Here is a 21,348-nt window from a genome sequence, read left to right on the forward strand (position 1 = left end):
TAGCTTTAGAGTGCTGGGTGTGGAATTAGTAAGACTTGGGTTCAATGCCTCTTTCTTCTTGGCACTCAGCTATATGCCTTTGGGCAAACCATTCTATCTTTCTGAGCCTCTGCCTCCGCCCCCCCCCAGTCAAGGTGGAGAGATGTGTACCTATCTCACTTTACTATAGGTAATGGACACCCACCTGGTGGTACCTACTACAAAGGGCTGTTGAAGGGCTCAAGAGAGATCCTGTCGGTAAAGGACTATACAAATTTACCTCCATCCTTAGTCATTCAAAACCCCCAACAACAATTGCTAGCGTTTATACAGAACCTACCATACAACAGGCACTGACTGTGCTAAGTACTTTACAAGTATATCTCATTTGACCCTCACAACAACCCTGGGAGGTAGTTTCTGTAATTATCCCCATTTTACAGTTGAGGAAACTGACACAAACAGGGTTAAATGACTTGCCTAGGCTAAGACAGCTAATAAAGTGTCTGAGGCTGGATTTGAACTCAGGTCTTCCCCTACACTACCAAAAAACGACTTAACAATAAACACTTTTCTGACTCAAGGCCCCCGGCTGACGCCTCAATTGAAAATGTCTGCCTTTAGGAAAATGCAAAAGCTGTGGCTCTGGGGTACCAATCTCCTCGAGCAGGAGGCTGGCAGGTACTTTTATAGGGGACTGATGGGGGTGACCATCTCACCGTGGAAAGTTCCTTTAGTGAGAGAGGACCCTCCCCCACTGGTGGTGGCTAGAGATCTCTCTCTCAAGCCCTCTCTCTCCCCAGGGCTACGGGAGATCAGAATGAGAAGCTAGCTCAGTCTGATCTGGTTCCGCTTATCTCTCTAGGCCTATCGGTCCTCTGGTTTAGTTTCTCAAGGACAAGATTCCTTGATGTGCCCCAGAGAACTTCTGGGGTACTTTGGACCCACAACAAAATCCTTCCTCAGACACACTTACTAGCTGTGTGACCCTGCGCAAGTCACTTAACCTTCATTGCCCCACCCCACCCCCCCAAAAAGTACTTGGTCTAGTCACAGAATCACGGAATTTAGAGCTTCTTAGATGCTACTGAATCCAACTCTCCTTTTACAAATAAAGACACTGAGGCCCAGGGCAGAGGAGGGCGGGGAAGGGCAGAGACTGGCTCAAGGCCACTCACTCAGGATGTGAAGCTGCGAATCCGGGGGCTCTCCTCGCCCCTGTCCCTGTCGCCGCTCCGCTCCGGTGCCGTGTGGCCTTGGCTCGCGCGGTACAGCACCAGCCGGGGCCATCGGGTCAGCTTGCGGGCCGCGGGGTACCGGCCCCAGGCCCCCTCTCGGCCCCGGCCCCCGCTCGGGCCAGCGTCGCGAGTTCTCGCACCTCCGTCCTCGCCACCCCCGTGCTCGGCTGGGCCACGTGCCCTCCCCCAGAAGCCACCGCGCGCGGCCTCGAGCGGCTCAGCAGGCCGGACGTACGGGAAGGGCGCGAGGCGCCCCGCCCGAGGCCCGCGCCCCGCCCCTGGCCGGCGTCTGGGCTTTCGTGGGCGCGGCGGACGGGCCGGGCCGGGCCGGGCCGGGCCGGGCGGGGCCGCGCCGCGGGAGGGAGCGGGGCCGCGGAGGAGGCCTGGCCGGCGTCCGCCTGCGGGGGCGGGGCGAGGGCCCGCCCCCTTCCCCCCCGGGTTACCTGAGGCGAGGGGGCGGGGCCGGCGCGGCTCTTCCCGTCTGGCCCCGCCCCCTCATCCCGGGCTGCGCCCGAGAGCTGGAGTCGGGAAGTGGCTCTGGAAGCCCGAAGGCGAGCGCCTACTGCCCGGCCGCGTCCGCCGCCGCCGCCGCCGCCCTTGAACTTCGGCCACAGCCACGGCCACGGCCACGGCCGGCCCGCCTCGTGAGCCAGGGGCTGCATGGAGGGGCTGGCGATCCTTCGCCTGCTGTGGACCGCGGCGACTCTGGGCGCCGCCGCTGCCGGTGAGTGCGGCCCGGGGGGCGGGGAGAGCGGCCGGAATGGGCCGGAGCTGGCCGGACTGAACCGGGCCACCGTCCGGGCCGGGGTCTTCGTCCAGCGCCCGGGGCGGGTCCGCTGCCCGAACTTGGGGCCGGGGCACGCACCGACCGACCGAAAGCCAGGAAGTTCGGCGATGACGGGAGCCACGAACGAGGGGGCAGCGGGGGACGGGACGGGACTGGGGGCCGCCTCTCCTGCACTGCCCAGCCTGCCCTTGGCGCCCGCCGGGGCGGTGGAAGGCAGCCCGCAGGCAGGAGTCCATCCACCCCCGGCCCCTGGACGGACGGACGGACGTTCGGACACACGGACACGCAGAGGCCAGAGGGGACCGAGGACCTTTCACGGTTTCCCTCTGGCCTTTGCGCTGCCGTTGGGAGAATCAAGGAAAAACAGCCCTCCTTAGTTGGCACCACGTTCCACCAAGTGGGAATTCTCCTGTACACGACCGGCGGCCAGCTAGTGTAGACAGACAGACACACCAAGCATTTGGCAGTCTCACGGGGGTGGGGGAGACAAGATTCAGAGAATCACCCGATCTGGGGACTTAGGTGCACCTTAGGGAGCAGCCAAGCCGGACTCCCCCTTTTTCCGAGTAAGGAAGCTAGAAGCCCCAGAGCCTCCTGACTGACAGCTAAAATTCGAACACAGGTGCTCCCAAACCCGACCACTGGCCTACTGGACGGTGCAGTCACTCGCTGTCACTCACGAAGCTGACTGGTGCTCCAAGCCAGGTTTCTTGACTGGGTGATTTTGTTCTGTAGAGCGACCTCCTCAAGGCTGAGTACAGGCTCCATCTTATAAATGTGTTGGGTGCCCAAAATTGGAACCCAGAGGAAGGATGTGAATGAAGGTTAGGTTGCCAAGCTGGGAAGTGGAGGGAACCCGGCCAGGTAAGCAGACACGTAGAAGGTAGGGAAAGGGGGCAGCTAGGTGGCGCAGTGGATAGGGCACCAGCCCTGGATTCAGGAGGACCTGAGTTCAGATCCAGCCTCAGACACTTGACACTTACCCTGGGCAAATCACTTAAACCTCATTGCCCCACAAAAAGAAGGAGGAGGAGGAGGAGGAGATAGGGAAGGTCTGGGATGGCTCTGGCAGCAAAATTGGGCAAAGTGGTTTATAGGTTGAGTTGTTTGGGGTTTCTTTGTTGTTGTGTCCTTTTTTAATTGTGCCCAACTCCCATTTGGGATTTTCTTAGCAAAGATACTAGGGTGGTTTGCCATTGCCTTCTCCAGCTCATTTGACAGATGAGGAGCTGAGGCAAACAGGGTGATGTGACTTGCCCAGGGTCACACAGCTAGTAAGTGTCCTAGGTCAGATTTGAACTCTGAAGGAGGGAGGAGTCTTTCTGACTGCAAGCCCAACACTCAATCCAGTATACCACCTAGCTGGTTTGGTGGTTTTGGTTTTGGGGGGTTTGGGGGCTTTTTGTTTTTGTTTTTTTAACAAGCCATCAATAACATAGTTTCCAGTAAAAAAGCTTGAAGTAACCACAGAAAGCTTCATGGAGGAAGAGGAACTTGAGCCAAGCCTTGAAAGATGGATGGATTCTAAACGATGGAAGGGAGTGTTTTTCAAGTGAAGGAAAGATTGGGAATAAAAAGACCTGAATGGAGAAATGAGCCTTATATATGGACTTTGAAGAGGCTGATCTGCCCAGAACAGACCATGAGGGGAAAAGAAGGAGAGTTAAATAGGTAGGAAGAACAAGTTATATTTGCCGGAGGCAAGAAGGAACCAGGGAGGGCTTTAGGTAGGGAAATCACATGATGAAAGTAACATTTAAGGAAGATTTTTTTTTTGAGGGGCATTGGGGGTTAAGTGACTTGCCCAAGGTCACACAGCTAGTAAGTGTCAAGTGTCTGAGGCCGTATTTGAACTCAGGAACTCCTAAATCCAGGGCCAGTGCTTTATCCACTGTGCTACCTAGCCTCCCCCAGATTTATTTTTTTTAATGTGGGGTGAATTAGATGAGGAAAAGACTGGCATCTAGAAATACGTGATTACTTCACATGGGAAAATTGTCCTTGGATGATAGGTTACATACAAACCCTAGGTTAGCAGCAGCCACATCGTATACATTTTTCTATCTGTCACCACGGCTGTCTTGATGCTTAGGGACCTCATATTTGTCAGATGCATGAATGGAGAGGAAGGTATGCATACGAGAGATGTTTGAAAGAAAAATGGACAGAACTTGGTTATTGACTGAAGGCTGGAGAGAAATGAGTCAAAGGTTCTAATAATTCTTCATATTTATATAGAGCTTTTTACAAAAGATTTTATCAGAAAAGTCCTATGAGGTAAGCAGGATACATACTAGTATCTTCATTTTACAGGTGAGGAAACTGATTCCCAGGGAGGTTGGTCATAGAACCAGCAAGTATCAGCCAATATTGGGGGCAGCTAGGTGGTGCTGCAGTGGATAGAGCACTGGCCCTGGAGTCAGGAGGACCTGAGTTCAAATCTGGCCCCAGACACTTGACACTTACTAGCTGTGTGACCCTGGGCAAGTCACTTAACCTTCAATGCCCCACCAAAAAAATTTTCAGCCAATATTAAGTCCAAACCCAGCCAAATTGACAGTACCCCCTGTCTCTGTGAGGTGGCAAGAGAATGCCAAGCTTTTTGCTTTACTTACCGCCCCCCACCCCGTACCGTCAGTGTTAGTAAGTGTTCATAGAGGAGAGACTAAAAGCTGGGGTTTTGTAGGAAAGCTTGTCGAACTCTTCATCATCTCAAGAATAGTGAGTTTGGTCATTTGTAATTATAAACTAAGTAAAGGGTTATTTTTCCTCCTCTAAACATGAAACCCAAAGATTTTGTTCTTGCTGCTTTCAGAAGTAACACGACATAGTGGAAAGAGCATTGGCCCTTGTCATCAGGAATAACAGAGTTTGAATCCCGCCTCCAGCACTTGCTACCTGGATGAATCACTTAAACTGTCTGAGCTTCCGCTTCCTCGTCTCTAAAATGAGGGGCTCGCTCTCATTAGCCTGTAATTTCCCTTTTAGCTCTGAATCTATGATCCTCTGAGGTCAGTCAAGGCATCCACACCATAAATTTATGGCTATCACAGAAAGTTTTCTGGGCAGAATTACAGTTGTTTAGTCTTTAGGGAACTTGAAAAATTTTTTGACATAAGACACTTACTGCCTGTATTACCTGTGGCACATCCCCTCAGTTTCTTCCCCTGTCAAGAGAGGGAGTTGAACCAGATTGCCTCTGGTTGCTTTCGTGTTCTCCATCTTTGATCCTAGGATTTTAGTCTGAAAGAAGTTTTTCTCTTTTCGTTCTTTCGGCCCTTTCAGTCTGGCTCCTGATCCCATCATTCTCCAAGCAGATGGCACCACTGTTCTGTTTGGCCCCATTCCAGTCCCCACGACCTCTCTGCCCCATTTACCTCACAGAATAATTTCATTTGTATCCTCTAATACAGTGAATTACACAACTGGGTTAGTACAGCATTATTAGGTATCATATTTATCTGTGTATACTATAAGCTCAATTAGGCCAGGGACTGTATCTCTCCCACCCCCAATCTGGCACAATTCTCTGTACACAATTGTGTTTGTGTGTGTGTGAGAATTGTAGTGGATAGAGGATTGGACTTAGAATTGGGAAGGTCTGGATTCAAATTCTGCTTTATATCCTTAGTGAGTCGTCGTATGACCCTGGAAAGTCACTCCAACTCTCTGAGCTTCATTTTCCTTCTCTGTAAAATGAGGATATGGGGGGGGGTGCAGCTAGATGGCACAGTGGATAAAGCACCGGCCCTGGATTCAAGAGGACATGAGTTCAAATCTAGCCTCAGACACTTGACACTTACTAGCTGTGTGATCTTGGGCAAGTCTCATTGCCCAGCAAAAAAAAAAAAATATATATATATATATATATATATATATATATATATATATCTTAATTTCAGAAACCTAAAGCCCTATTCTTGTACTCAGTAGCTTCTAAGGACCTTTCCTATGATTTGCTTATTCATTCTGTTTCATCCTCCATCCTCTCCTGGGACCCCTCTCTGACAGATCTTTTCTGTGACTCCCTTGCTGGTTTCTCATCCTCCCCCTAAGTTTTTGTCCCTATCATTCTTCTTTCTATAGATCTTTTCTCCTTTTATCTTTTATTTATTTTACACCATGTATTCATGTCAATTCTGATATCAAGTGTTTGCCACGTATGACTGTACTCCCAGTGCTGGAAACACAAAGAAGAAACCCTAGCTGGGAATTGACATGAATACATGGTGTAAAAAGTTGGCAGGAGAGAGGGAAAAAAGTATAGAAATGCTTGTTAGATTGGCCACAAGTTTGAAAAAGAAATCCATAAGACTGGATGATGCCTCCATCAAAAATAGAACCAGCTGTATCATTAGAGAGTATAGGAGTGAGCCAACCATGGCTGAAGCAGCCGATTCCTTTTCCTGGAACACTGGAAGCAGCACAAAGTACTTTCTCCATCTCCTTGGGTGATCCAAAGCTGCAGGTGCACAAGCTGATCTAAGCAAACTGGTGCTTTCAGGAACCACAGAGTGCTTTTAGATGCTCTCACAACTCTGGGGGTTTGGGGGGATGAGAAAGCCAGAGCCCAAGTGAGTGCTGCTCTGAAAGCTACTATTAGATCATTGGGAAAGACTTACTAAAAAGAAATTTCACTGGGGCAGCTAGGTGGCGCACTGGATAAAGCACCAGCCCTGGATTCAGGAGGACCTGAGTTCAAATCTAGCCTCAGACACTTGACACTTTCTAGCTGTGTGACCCTGGGCAAGTCACTTAACCCACATTGTCCCACAAAAAAAGAAAGAAAGAAAGAAAGAAAGAAAGAAAGAAAGAAAGAAAGAAAGAAAGAAAGAAAGAAAGAAAGAAGGAAAGAAAGAAAGAAATTTCACTAAGGTCACCTTAAGACAGTAGGGAAGGAAGAAAGAAACAAGTGTTTATTAAGTGCCTACTTTGTGTCAAGCATTGTGCTAAATGCTGTACAAATACCTCATTTGATCCTCACAACAACCCTGACAGGTAGGTGCTATTATTCGCATTTTATCATTGAGGAAATTGAGACACCAAGGTTAAGTGACTAGCCCCAATTCACAATTAGGAAGTGTCTGAGGCCAGGTTTGAATTCAGGTCTTCCAAGGTCCTCTCCAGGCTCAGCATTGTGGTGCCCCCTAATACCCTGACTCTGAATGTGACTGTTGAAAATTGAGGTCTGAGTGGACCCCAGATAGACAGAGGAAGCTGAAGCCCAGAATTACACGATGGGCTACATTTTACATCCATACATATGAATGAAAAGAGTCAATGAGGTATCAATAATACCAAGAGATATTTGTTTAAAAAGCAAAACAGAAAAGTTTTCTTCTGCTTCGTCTGAACAGAAGCCCACCCCCCACCTGTGACCAATTTCAGCATTTCTGTGAAGAACCTCTGTACGATCTGTTGGGAGTGGAGTCCTCCAGAGGGTATCAATGCAACGTGTAAGCTGTGGTATGCTAGTCATTTAGGGGAGGACAAGGTACGTTTTGTGCAAGGGTATGTTTTCTTGCTATTTATTGTATTGGTAATGCAAAATCAGCATCAAAGGTTGAGTAAATTATGATCTCATATTGGTTTGGGATTTCTCTTTTTGCATCTCCAAGTTAATGGTTCAGACAAAAATATTAAGGAAATGGAATAGCTTCAAAATCTGGCCATTTACAGAGGATCGAAGTGAGAAATCACATGTGTTTCTGTTTCATGAGGTTGAAATAAGTATTTGGGGTAGAATGCAATTGGTTTTTCAATGCCTTTCAGTCTCACGAGCAGTCCAACAAGTGCACAGTGCCTTGATAATTGTTCAAAGAGATTTCATACCTTTTACATCATTTAATGTAATCAGCTGTACCCATTGGATAGGTTCTTGCCACACAACCAGTTATGAATGAATGCAGGCAAGAGTCAGTTATTTCTAATAATGAGAAACATCTTATCTCAGAGACGATTTAGCAAATGTAAGTGGTTTTCATTATACTTCAATATTTCAAGGATGAATATAACAGTGTATGTACTGCTTCCACTTATGCCAATAACAACACTTCAATAACTCAGTAAACAGTCTTTCCAAGGGTCTGTACTCAAAAAATTCATCACTTCATAGCCAGCCTGGTGAGGGACCTAATTTTCACTAGGTCAGTCTGAATAATTTCTGGTCTATTATGTTAACTTATCTGATCTAAGCAGTTTCCCTTCCCCAGGCTGCCAGTGCCCTAGGACCCTCTGCAACAAGAGGTTGTATTTATATTGTTGCCCTTAATGTCTTTAGAAGAGGGCTTTAGGGGCAGCTAGGTGGCACAGTGGATAGAGCACCGGCCCTGGAGTCAGGAGGACCTGAGTTCAAATCCGGCCTCAGACACTTAACACTTACTAGCTGTGTGACCCTGGGCAAGTCACTTAACCCCAATTGCCTCACTTAAAAAAAAAAAAGAATAGGGCTTTAGGTTTCTGAAATTAAGAGATTACTGAGAAATCAAACTATATAATAAGAAATTCATGGTTTCCAACATAACTTTTTCCTGTCATACTTTCTGTATAGAGATGTTCTTTTTTTAGGGGGGTGAGTTCATTAAATTTAGACTAAAAAACCAAACCAACAAACAAAATAATTACTTAAAAGTTGAGATAATTAATAATTTTAGTAAAGTAGCCATATATTAAAATAAATTCACATAAATCATGAGCTTTTCTATATATCACTAACAAAATCCTGCAAGAAGAGATACTAGGAGGTACCTCACTGAAAATAACCGTAAACAGCATAAAATACCTGGCAATATACCGGCCAAGACAAAAACAGGAACTATGTGAACATAATTATAAAACACTTTTTTATACAAATAAAGTCAGATTTAAATAATTGGAGAAATAGTAGTTGTTTATAGGTGGGCAGAGTCAATAAAAATGACAGTTCTACCTAAACTAATCTACTTGTTCAATGTCATCCCAAATAAATTACCCAAAAAAATATTTTATTGAGCTAAAAAAAAAAATTACAATTCATTTGGAAGAACAAAAGGGAAAAAAACCATAGAGGAAGGAAGTGTAGCAGCACCAGATCTTTAAACTGGTAATTATCACATTGATTTTTTTTTTTTTTAGGCAATGGGGGTTAAGTGACTTACCCAGGGTCACACAGCTAGTAAGTGTCAAGTGTCTGAGGTCGGATTTGAACTCAGGTACTCCTGAATCCAGGGCCGGTGCTTTAACCACTGCGCCACCTAGCTGCCCCACATTGATTTTTTTTTTTAAACTTTGTGTTCTAAATTTTCTTCTTCCCTCCCTCCTCAACCCTCCCTATGAAATCAAGCAATTCAATATAAGTCATACATGTACAGTTATGCAAAACACCTTCACATTATTCAGGTTGTGAAAGAAAATAGACAAAATAACTTTAGAAAGATGAGCTAACAAATAAAACTATACTACTATACTTCAATCTGTATTTAGATACTATCAGTTCTTTCATATGTCTTTCTGATAGCATCCTGCTCATCATTTCTTTCACAGTTACTATTGCTAACTATATTACCCTCCATCTTATTCCCTCCCCTTGCTATTTACTCTATTTTCTATCTTCCTACACCCTATCCCTCCTCGAAGTGTTTTGTTTTTTACTGCCCCCTCCCCCAATCTGCCCTTCTTTCACCTCTCCCCCCCTTATCTCCTTCCCCTCCCACTTTCCCCCAGGGCAAAATATATTACTATACCCATTTGAGTGTGTATGTTATTCCCTCTTTGAGCCAATTCTGATGAGAGTAAGGTTCACTCACTCCCCCACTCCTTCCCCATATTCCCCTGCACTCCATAAGCTTTTTCTTGTTTCTTTTATGTGAACTGCTTTTCCCCTAAACTGGTAATTATGAAAACTATCTGGTTCTGGCTGAGAAATAGAAATGTGGATCAGTGTGGACCTACAATACACAGCAATAAATGATTATAGTGACCTTGTGTTTGACATAGATAAAGATTTAAGCATTTGGGATAAAATTCACTATTTGGTAAAAATTGTTGGGCAAACTAGAAAGCAGTCTGGCAGACAGGTATAGACCAATATCTTACACCATTTATGAAGATAAGGTCACAATGGATACATGTCCTAGATATAAAGGGAGATGTCATAAGAAAATTAGAAGAATATGGAGCACATTACACACCAGACTTCTGGATAGGAGAAAAAACTATGAATAGCCAAAAGATAGAGATTGCATTTAATTTTAAAGTTTTGTACAAATAAAACCAACATAGCCAAGATCAGAAAGAAAGCAGAAAATTGGGGGGAGGGATTTTAGAGACAGTTTCTCGGATAAAGGTTTCATATCTCAAATATATGGAGAACTTTGTCAAATTTATAAGAATATGAGTCATTCCTCAAATGATAAATGGTCAAAAGATATGAACAGACCATTTTTTGATGAAGAAATCAAAATTATCTGTAGTCATGTGAAAAAATGTTTTAAATCGCTATTAATTAGAAAAATGCAAATTATAACAACTTTGAGACATCTCACACCTATCAGATTGGCTAAAATGATAGAAGGGTAAAATGATAAATGTTGGAGGGGATGTGGGTTGTGCCATTGATACAGTCATTACGTTGTTACACACAGTGTTCTGTGTTGTTAGATAGAAAGTATCTCTTTGTAACCAAAACTTTAAAACTTTGAACTCAAGATCTCAGGCTGGAAATAACTAGAAATAATCTATCCTTGACATTTTCTAATGTCTTTACACAGTGAGTTACCTGCATTTATTTCTGTATTATGTATTTATAACGTATCCTTCATGTATCCTTGAAGTATATTAAAGCAACAATTTAACTAGATAAGACATTTAGGATTCAAGAGTTAGAATTTAACTATCTTAAGGGCTCGGGGTTCTGATTTTTAACCCTTTCTTAAGCTCTACAATAAATTGTAGTTTTCACTGTAGAATGAGAAGTGATTGGGTATTATTCCCATAATACAAAAAGGCTGTGCTAACCCAATTTTAGGTGTATCATGACCAGAAAAGGGACCTATCCCACTTGGTAAATCCATTACAAAACTGTTGACACAGTCACGGTAGTCCATGGAAGTACTGCTCGGGAACTCTTCTGAGAAAAGAAATACAGTATGAGCCAACCAAATGAGCCCTGGTCCTGAGCAGTCATTTCAGGAGTCATGCTGGTTTCAGGTTTCTAAGGAGTCCTTCACTGGGCCCAGGACAGCCAATAAGGGGGAAGGTGGAGTTGGTTGAGGGTAGTCCCCCTGTTTTGAGCATGGAAAGTTCTGCATAGCGCAGAGCTCATGTAAGAAGGATAGACGACAGTTATCTCTGGAGGATCTGGATAATAACCACTGATAGATATGAGCTTCCTATGCCTCCATTTGTTTGGGTTTCCCATAGATTGTGAGCTTGATCCCTGTTATAGTCAAAACTTTTATAGCATAGCTGTTCGTTCTTGAAGGGATAGTATTGAAAATGCAATTATTGGGGGGGGCAGCTAGGTGGCGCAGTGGATAAAGCACCGGCCTTGGAATCAGGGAGACGAGTTCAAATTTGGCCTCAGACACTTGACACTTACTAGCTGTGTGACCCTGGGCAAGTCACTTAATCCCCATTGCCCTGCAAAAAAAAAAAATGCAATTATTGGGGGCAGCTAGGTGGTATAGTGGATCAAGCACTGTCCCTGCATTTAGGAAGACCTGAGTTCAAATCCAGCCTCAGACACTTGACACTAGCTGCATGACCCTGGGCAAGTCACTTAACCCTCATTGCCCTGCCAAAAAATGCAATTATTAATGGAAATATGTTTTATAAGTCTGCACCTAACCCTAATTTAATTTGCTTGCCATCTCAGGAAGGGATAGAATTTGAAACTCAAAAGTTAAAAAAAAAAAGTTAAAAATTGTCTTACATGTAACCAAAAAAATACGAATTTTTACCAAAGAAAAATGAAAATACAATTATTCCAGTCAGAGCGTATTAATCTTGTGTGAGAATTCCCTTGGGATTCTGAGCAGAGATGGTCTGTGTACCAAGCATCGAGTCGAAAACTTACCTGCACAGATATCTCCGTAACTCAAAGCCAGATCTTTTGCAAAGCAGGATGTCCTTTAATTGGGGATGCTATTAAGAACAGACACCTTTTTCTTTATTTGAAGTACATTTTCCCATATCTCCTTACGAATGTTTAATTTGAGAATAAGCTTATTTCCCATTGTTTCTGAAGGTATTGGGCAATTTTGATGCATCTTGTATTTCTTTTCAAATCAAATTTAAGAGGGAGACAGCATGATGATGTAGATCCAGGGCTGGCCTTGGTGTCAAGAAAACCAGGGGTCAAATCCTGCCTCTGATACACGCAGGTCATGTGACCCTGGGCAAGTTATATCACTTCTCTGCCTAGGAAGTCCTCTAACTCTCCATTGAAAAGCAGTTTCCCATCTGTTTTGGTGGAAGTAGTTCCCAACAATGCAATCACTGGCATGGGCCCCAGAAATGAAACACAGTTCGCTTCTCAGTTTGGGCATCATTTTCTCACTTAACTGTATTCTCTTCACAGGATATAATCAGGCATTTTTTGGTTTTTAACCTTAGGTAATCAGTTTAAACAACTTTCGGACTGAAGAAGTGGCCCTAAATGAAAGAGTTTGCCTCCACGTGAGATCACAGTGCAGTGTGGGGAGCACAAATCCTAGTGATGCCGTAGAAATGTGCACTGTGCCCCCAGAAGGTAAAATTATCTATAAAATGGGGTGATCCAGTGAGTCCCTTCCATCTTGGAATCCCGGCAGTGGCCAAGGGCCTGAGAGAAAAGAGTCAGAGAGGCAAGGTCCAAGACTAAGACCCAAGTTCAGGACCTAGGAGGGGCCAGAAATGGGGCAGGAAAAGATGAAGGGTGTGTGGTTATATGCAAGTCAAGCAAAGGGATAAAGGGCCTCCTCGGGAATTTGTGGTCAATAGTGTGTGACAGATACAGGTCACAGAGGATGAGGGCAGAGCAAAAACCATTGGATCTGGTGATTGTCTTGTCATTAATGACCCTAGAGAGATGAGTTTCAGTAGAGAGGTGTGAGACTTGAGGAGTGATTGGGTTATGAAGAAATGGAGACAGCGAGTATAACCAATTTTATAAGAAATTTGGCCTTTGAAAAAGACACTAGAAAGAAGCCAGTAGGTGTAGGTTCAAATCAGCATGATTTTTATAGTGGGGAGAAATGAGCATTTTTCAAGGCAGCAGAGTAATGATAGTAGACAGGGAAGCTAGCTAGAAACAGAAGAACAGAGTTCCTCAGGAGGAAGGAGAGAATGCTATCAGTGAAATGGGGGAGGAGGGGTTAGCTTTAGACACGGGATGCCTCTTCTTCTGACTGGAGGAAGACATGACCAACTGTAATAGACCTTTGGGCATCCCAACATTCACCTCTGAGGGCCAGGTGTAGTCGGGCTTGCCCAGCCTGAAAAGTTTCACTGCCACGAGATGGTCTTATATTTAGCCAAATGTGAAACTGGCACAAGAGGAAACCCTGCGAATGAAACTGCCCTCTAGAAGCAGGATTTTAGAGCCACTTCCTAGGTTCCTGTTCTTGAAATTGTTAATAGCGGAGCCATGATTTCATCCCAAATTCACAGATTCTTGGAGTTGGAAGGGATGTCTGGCCACCTAGTCCAGCTTGCAAAAGAATCTCCACTATGGCCTTCCTTTTTCAACTGTGGGTCTTAAACCCATATGGGGCCACGTGACTGGATGTGGGGCTCATGAGAAAGGTGGCGACAGTAAACAGTTATGTAGACCCATCCTACATATACTTATGCTTGGGGTTGATTCTCTGGCGAAAAGGGGTTGGGAGTAGAAAAAGTTTAAGAAGCCATGCTCTGTGGCGCATGCGTGCATGCATGCACACACACACACACACACACACACACACACACACACACAACCCCTCTGCTATTAGCCAGTCTTTGCTTAATAAATTTCAATGAGGGCAACCCCACTGCCTCCCCAGGCGGCCCCTCCACTTTCCAGAGCTCTGTTGTTTGGAAGGTTTCCCACACATTAAACTTGAGTGTTCTCCTTTACTTTGACCCTGGGCTCCCAATCTTTCCTCTGGGGATGAAATAGAACAAATTGGATCCCACTGTGTCCTTTGTAAGGGGACCTTGATGTGGATTGGAAATCCTCCTTTTGTTCGGGCTGCCCCAAGGACAGCTTTGCTGACTGCTGAGAACCTCACAAGAGCCTTTTGTACCTCCCTCTTTTATGCTTCAGCAACAATGACTCTGACAGCTTGGTTCAACCATCTGCCTGCCTGCCTAGGGCTGACTTCAGTCACAGTCTTCTGTGATTTGTAGGGGTGGGGGGACACTGCAGTAGCTGAGGGCTTGGGGCTTTGAGATAATCAATAAGCACAAGGGACTCTTGTTTTCACTCGCCTTTCTGCCACTTGGGTATTTATAAAGATGTGGTCAGGGGTAGAAAAAGAGCCTACCTTTTCCCTTCTCTTGTTTTAATCAAGATAAGCCTCTGTGTGTTCCCTCGGGCATTCTCATAAAGATTTGATAGACATGGGAAAGAAAGCACATTGGTCAGTAGCTGTTAATGACTTCTGAGGTGGTCCTTTCCCCTCTCCCCCTTCCTTTCCTACACAGATCCTGAGCATCATTCCTAGGGACCATTACAATGACCACCTCCGGCCCTGATTTCCTTTTCTTTGTGTTTGCTGAGAGATCCGGGTGATCTTACTTCAGAGTATCTCCCAGCTTGGTCCCTTGCCACTGAGGTGGTAGATTCCACTTGTGTTGGTTCTTTTGTTAACAGTGAGAATGAGTGAGGAAGGGAGGAGGGACCAAGAGAAAAGGAGGTGGGGGTGGTGGGCAGAGGGAGAGAGCCCAAGAGAGGACTTTATGGATGAGGAGCCAATATCACCTTGTATAACAGCAAACAAACAAAACCTCGCCAGTCGAGGTGAAATGGCTTTGCTTGTTGTGATTGGCCGAAAGGACAGCAGAAGGTTACTCAGTCTGTCCAAGGTATTCTCCTCTTCATTGGTGCCCAGAGTTATTTATTGTCGCACTTGGAGCTGAGGTGTAGAATGTGACCGGGCAGTAAGACTGTCTAGATGCTGTCCAGTAATGGAGCAACATTGAGAAGACCCCGGGTAGGCCTCAGCAGGGCTGCATTCTACTTAGAATGCCTACATGAAGAGATACATGAGAACACTTGAAGCCCTGGCAGCAACGTCTTCCCCTTCCTTTAACCTCAGCCCCCCATCAGCCCCCCCTGGCCTTCTTTGCTTAGCTGGCTTTTCCCCTCTCTGAATGGGAGAAAGCAGTAAGGTCAGTATGGAGCCCAGACCAGGGACTGAAGGGATAACTTGGCTTAGGATGTGATCTCATCCCTCTCTCTGCCTCCTTTTCAGTAGGAATGTAAGGCTGTTTGGGCCCAGCCATTGACTCAGGAAATGATGGCCCCTCACTTACAGAGAGCACACTGGAAAGAATGTTTCTGTCTTCTATTAGAAAGTCCTTAATGATGAAGAGTAATGAAGCCCAAACCACTTGCTCTGGAACTTCTTTGGTTATTTAGGGCCACTCAAGGGTCTTGCCAAGACCAAGAGGTGGAAGAAAGAGCCAAAAGGGGGTTGGGTCCTATCTATACTGGGCAGCTTTTGCCCAGCAGGGCTAGGGTGGGGAGGAGGAAATGGGGTGAGAAGAGACGACAGGCTGACCATAGGGTTAAGAAGGTAACTAAGTGGGGTTATTTGAGGGGAGTCCAAAGGGCCATTTGTGCTGCCCCCCCCCACCAGGCCTAAAATCGCTAGTCCTTATTGTCATTCTTTCGGCTTAAGCCATTATTTCTAAAAGGCTCCTGTTAAAATGTTGAGAAAGCTACCAGTTCAGCATATTAACCCATCAGTAGGATTTAACAGAATAAACACACAGATTTAGTTAACAACGGACAGAACTAAAGAAAGATGGAAGCAGCAAGTTGGCTGAGGAGGTAGAGAGTGAGGGGCTAGAGCAGAGCTTCAAGTCTAGGAAGTATTTTCTGCTACAGCATTAAAACAAGGGGGGAAAAAAAATCTAAATAAATAAATAAATAAACAAGAGATGGGACTGAGAGCCCTTTGGCCAGCTGCTGCCTGAAGTCAGTCTCCTCCCTGGAAATGCTGCCCTAAACTTTCAGGCCTTCCTCCGTTGGAGTGGAGTAAGAATATTCTGAGAAGGAAAGGAAGAAAAGGCTGTGACCCTGGTGGGCCCCCTTGAGCTGGGCGATGTCAGAAGGTACAGGAAAGGAGCGAGAGAGCAAAGGACACAAGCTACTCATGACTGGAGCTGAGGCTGACCTCAGATTACTGGCTTCCACCCTTGGGTCTGAGTATAGAACATTAACAAGAGCTAACATTCTATGGGGCCTTAAGGTTTCCAAAGTGTTTTACATGGATTCTCTCCTTTGATCTCACCAGCATCCCTAATCAAGAGACTTTTCCTTTGATGAAGTACCTGAGGACATCAGGACTGGGGACTCCGGGAGATGGGATGGAGGGGTGGGGAGAGGGGGGAGGAGGAGGGGGAGGCAGAAGGGATGAAGCAGTGTTCTGAGCTGCCCTGGCCTCTGGTTTTCCAGGTGACCCAGAGTCTGCTGTAACAAGACTGCAGTGTATCTGGTACAACCTGAGCCAAATGAATTGCACGTGGCTCCCTGGGAAGAAGGCACCTCCTGACACAAACTACACTCTGTACTACTGGTAGGTGGGGCTCCCCAGTCCATGGGAGATGACAGGCTCGCCCCAGCAATAGGAAGCAACCCCCTCATACACACTCCAAAGGTGATTTCTAGCAGATGGAAAGCCTGAGGGCCCAGTTAGCTTCACCTCCAGGTGGCTCCTGATGCTTGAGCTCCTCCCTTTATCCAAAGAGCTCCATCTGTTCCCCCCAATTCCATGATTGTCCATCTGGTGCTAAAATGGAAGGAGGTCATGGATTTTTATTTAGTAAGCATTCAAACTGCCACTGGTAGCTAAGTCCCTCAGCTTGGATTAGAATATGCCACCTTTTCACATTGTATTTGCTTGCTAGAGAACTTGTGAGTAAGGCCCAGGCCCGCTCTGTCCTCCCTGCTGCTTGTGAAAGCTGCTGTTGGGCATTTGGCTAAGAGATTCTGAGGCCAGCACTGCTTCCGGCTTCCCTGCCTCTGTGTGGACTCCCTACCTCTAGCCTGGGAAATCACCCTTACTGGTGAAAGTGTCATGTGATCAGTGTGATCACTCTCCCCATGGCAGGCATGCCAGGAGGAAAAGGGACAGAAGGAGCTTTGCTACCCTTCCCTACCTTGGCTGGGGGAGGACAAGGAGAGGGGGTTAATACCTGGCCCGCCACCCTCTTCCCCATTGGAAAGCTGGCCTCAACCTAGAGGCTGCAGGGATTTCTTGAATTTCTGCACTTAATCTGCTGCTGAAACAATTCTGCCAAGTGCAGCCTGTCCAGGCCAGTAAAGCCTTTGGTTTGGGGACCTTGGCTTGGCGAGAGAACAGATGCTGGGCTCTCTTAGATAGTTAGATGAAGTTTGCTTTTTACCTCTCTCTCTCTCTCTCTCTCTCTCTCTCTCTCTCTCCACTAACTTCTAATGCACTTTAATAAATACTTAAAAGTCTAAACTCTTGCTAAAGCTTCTAATTTAAGGTGACCACTCATTAGATTTTAGACATCATAGCTAGAATTTTAGGCCCTTACAATACACACATATATATTTATTTATAGATATGTAGTTAGAGATAGATATAAATATTGTCCTTCTGTAGCCAGCGTAGAGCCTGATTTTCTGCTTTTGCTTCCTTTTTGTTATTTTGCATGTCTCTCCATATTTGGAAATGGAAAGGAAAGGAAAAACAACACTAAAAGACAAAAGAACTCAGATCAGTGCAATGATGAGTCTTGACTCAGGAAGACTAATGATGAAACCTACCTTCCTCCTCTTGGTAGAGAGGTGGTGGACTACAGGTGTGAAATAAGGCATACATTATCAAACCTGGCTAATATGTTGGTTGGGTTTGACTGCACCACTTTGTTAAGGAAAAAAGCGGGGGTTCTATTGGATGAGGGAGAGCAGGTATTGAGAAGTGATAATTGTTTTAAACATCTCTCTGCTATTTTTAAGAGATATGGCATACTCAGGGGCCAGTGGGGATTTGAATATAGTGGAGGGTGTGTTGTGGAGCAGTGGGGGATATATTAGGTTCTGTGGAGACAGATTATGGAGGGCCTTGAAAGCTAGAGAGTAGAACTTGGATTTGAAGTTACAAACATTAGAAAAATTAGTCAGGCAGTTCCAAGTAGGATAAATTGGAAGATGGAGAGAGACTAGCCACAGAAAAGACCAGAGGAAGCTATTGGAGTAATCCAGGTAGGTGGTGATGGACTAGGGTGAGATTAGTGGGGGTGGAAATGGGAGCCAATCTAAGAGACTTTTCAGCGGAAGAAAGGGTTGGACTTTGTGATTGGATTTAGAGAGGGCAAGACAAATGGTGATTCTAAGATTCCTCACCTGGGAGATTAGAAGAAGGGTGGTAGTACTGCCAATGCCAGAGATGGAGATATTATGAGGAAGAGCTAGAGAGAGGGAAGGAGCACGTTGGGTTGGAGGGGCTCGTGGGACATACAAGTGGCAGAGGCTGCCAGGTAACTGTAAATGTGGGATGAGAATAAAGATCCCAGATCAGACAGAGCCAGTGATGCTCAGCAGCAGAGAGGTTCCCAGGGATGATTATGGAGCCAAAGGCTCAGGAGTAGGTGATGAAAGCAGCTCTGGAAGGAAGGACAGTTAGCAGAGGAGGCAGAGAAGGAGGAGAGTGGGAAAAGTGAACCACTGCAGATGCCAAGGGAGAGGGGAAGGCTCCAGGCGCCTCAGGCTGAACCTAGCAGCAACATACAACACCGCTCCCTCCCACCGGCCTTTCTTTGGCTGCATTTTTTACATCCCAGCTGTGTGCTAGGCACTGTGCCGAGGACCTGCCCTTGACGTCAGGGAGCTCCCAGTCTAATGGAGAAGACAGCTTGTTAATCCCTAGGGACGGAGTAGATGGAAAGGGGGGGAGTTATTTCCTAAGGTAGGGAACTCCTGTACCTTGGGCAGAGTCTGACTCTCTTCACTTTCCCCTGGAGATTGTAGTGGAGTCGTTTTCCTTCCCAGAATGTAAATGGAAGCTCCTTCTAAAAACAAGTTTAAACTCTGCCTTTCTCATAGCACATGTATCTAAACTTCATTCTGCCCTAGGTTTTGAAATATCATTTAAACACTTTATAGAATGGGTTGTTTCCATTTCTCTACCTTGTAGGTACAGCACTCTGGAAAAAAGTCTTCAGTGTACAAACTACTATTTGGAGGGTCAACTCATTGGGTGTTCTTTTGAGCTGCTTAAAGGAAATGTTTCAGGTTCTGAAAAAATTCAAATAATGGTCGCAGACACAGCCGGAGCAATTAGACCCTCCTATAATATCACTTTGTTAAATTCTGGTAAGTGACACTTCTTGATAATCAGAGAAAAGAATTTTTGCTCAGATGTCTTCATTTCATTCCTGACATAAGAATTGGCTTCCTCTAGTGACAGGTGGGGCGGACTTCTGTAACCCACTTTTTAGTAGATCCTTGTCATGTGGGAAGGTTGAGGGGATGTCGTGGACGGGGGATCATCTCTATCTGCCACATGATCACATACTGAGCATGTATGTCACTGAACACAAGCTGAAAAGGTTCAGGATACGCTGAACTCTCTTTGAATAGGAAACCCAAGGCCCAGTTAGATGATGGCCAGTAGAGTGGGGGCCGATGCACTTGAGCAAGGAAAGCTGCATGGCAGGAGCAGACAGTCACCTCCTACTGCTCATCCCCAAATACCCGTGAAGGAGCCAAAGGTGGCCCAGTCCAAGATCTTAGATTTGAAAGTGCTGCTCAGCCAGATGGGGCGCCACACTGGCTCAAAGCCCAAGTCAGCTTTGTCTTTCCGTGGGTATTAATGGTAAGACAAAAGAAAGTCTCTGGCTACTAATAGCTTCCAGTTGTGTTCTCTTACCTGAAGGTTGCTCACCAATAACTAGTGAGACACTCGGGCTTGATGAAGTGACTTGTCCAGGGTCAAGTGTCTGAGGTCAGATTTGAACTCAGGTCCTCCTGAATCCAGGGCCAGTGCTTTATCCACTTCGCCACCTAGCCGCCCCCATGGACTAAATTCAAACAGCACTTTACTGATATGTTAATCCGGTTCTTTGGCTAATCATTAGCATGACTGTGTGACAATTGTGAGCCTCTTTCTCTACAGCCTTCCATCACATGGGCCACATTGGAGCAGAGGGGCACCACATGTATAGTTTTTCAGACAATCTCAGTACAAAAAGGGATGGGAGCCAGTAGGCATCGATGTCCTGCCCATGTATGTGTACCCTGAGCCTCGATGAAACCTGGAGTTACTCTGTATTCTTGATTTCATTTCTCCACTGCAGTGAAACCTGATCACCCTGTCATAACGGCCCTCTCCTTCCAGAACGACAGCCTGTACGTGGAGTGGGAAAGTCCAGAAAACTTTGAGAGCAATTGCTTAGTTTACCAGGTGGAAGTCAATGACAGCAAGCCAAAGAAACACAAAGTGAGTTGGTTGGGGTATCATCGATGCTGCTTGAGCACTTTTTAAGCTTGCGTTTCCTTTTGGATCATGATAACATGAATAAAAATGCCGCTCAGTGTTCCACTCTGCTTTGGTGCTTTATGGGAATATGACCAGAAAGGCTTGTTTGAAGGAAGGTTTGGTGCTTGTAAGAATAGAGGGCAGACAGTTCAGACTTCTTTAGTTGGGTGACATTAAGCAATCAAATACGGTAGTATTTATGGACTTCAATGGCTTCCAATGAGCTTCTCTTCTCTTTGTAATCTTATCAGAAGGGCACTAGATATGTCCCGGGGAGCGCTGCCAAGAGTAACCTTGGTGGACCAGCTCCATTTCACTTCAGCAAATATTTGTCGAAACTCCAGTATAGGAAAGACATTTGTTCTCCTCTCCTCTCAGGAATGGAGGCTAAGGACAAGGATTACTCCACCTGTGTCTTTGTCTCCCCAGTCCTCATATCAAGTAGGTGCTTAATAAATGTCATGTTTGAATTGAAGAGACTGCTGGGAACTGAGTAATTCCTCATATTTGATCCATCAGCTAAGTGACACAAGGAATAGAGCACTGGGCCTGGAGTCCAGAAGACCTGAGTTCAAGTCCTACCTCAGATACTGTGTGACCTTAGGCCGGTCATTCAACCTTTTTGCTTCAGTTTCCTCAACTGAGATTTGTCAAGGGTTTAGACCAATGC

General features: G+C 45.7%; 1 protein-coding gene across 1 annotated transcript in view; it reads left to right on the forward strand.

Moving 5' to 3' along the window:
- The first annotated feature begins 1,691 nt into the window (after nucleotides 1-1,691).
- Nucleotides 1,692-21,348, forward strand: part of IL13RA1 (interleukin 13 receptor subunit alpha 1) — a 33,347-nt gene continuing 13,690 nt past the window's right edge. Inside the window, exons 1-6 of the mRNA XM_043974773.1 lie at nucleotides 1,692-1,941; nucleotides 7,362-7,498; nucleotides 12,598-12,733; nucleotides 16,628-16,748; nucleotides 19,335-19,513; nucleotides 20,497-20,639. Of these exons, the coding sequence (XP_043830708.1) occupies nucleotides 1,878-1,941; nucleotides 7,362-7,498; nucleotides 12,598-12,733; nucleotides 16,628-16,748; nucleotides 19,335-19,513; nucleotides 20,497-20,639 (780 nt within the window). The 5' untranslated portion in view covers nucleotides 1,692-1,877. The remainder of the gene's footprint in view (nucleotides 1,942-7,361; nucleotides 7,499-12,597; nucleotides 12,734-16,627; nucleotides 16,749-19,334; nucleotides 19,514-20,496; nucleotides 20,640-21,348) is intronic.

The sequence above is a fragment of the Dromiciops gliroides genome, chromosome X, assembly GCF_019393635.1.
Source record: "Dromiciops gliroides isolate mDroGli1 chromosome X, mDroGli1.pri, whole genome shotgun sequence".
Classification (NCBI taxonomy): Eukaryota; Metazoa; Chordata; class Mammalia; order Microbiotheria; family Microbiotheriidae; genus Dromiciops; species Dromiciops gliroides.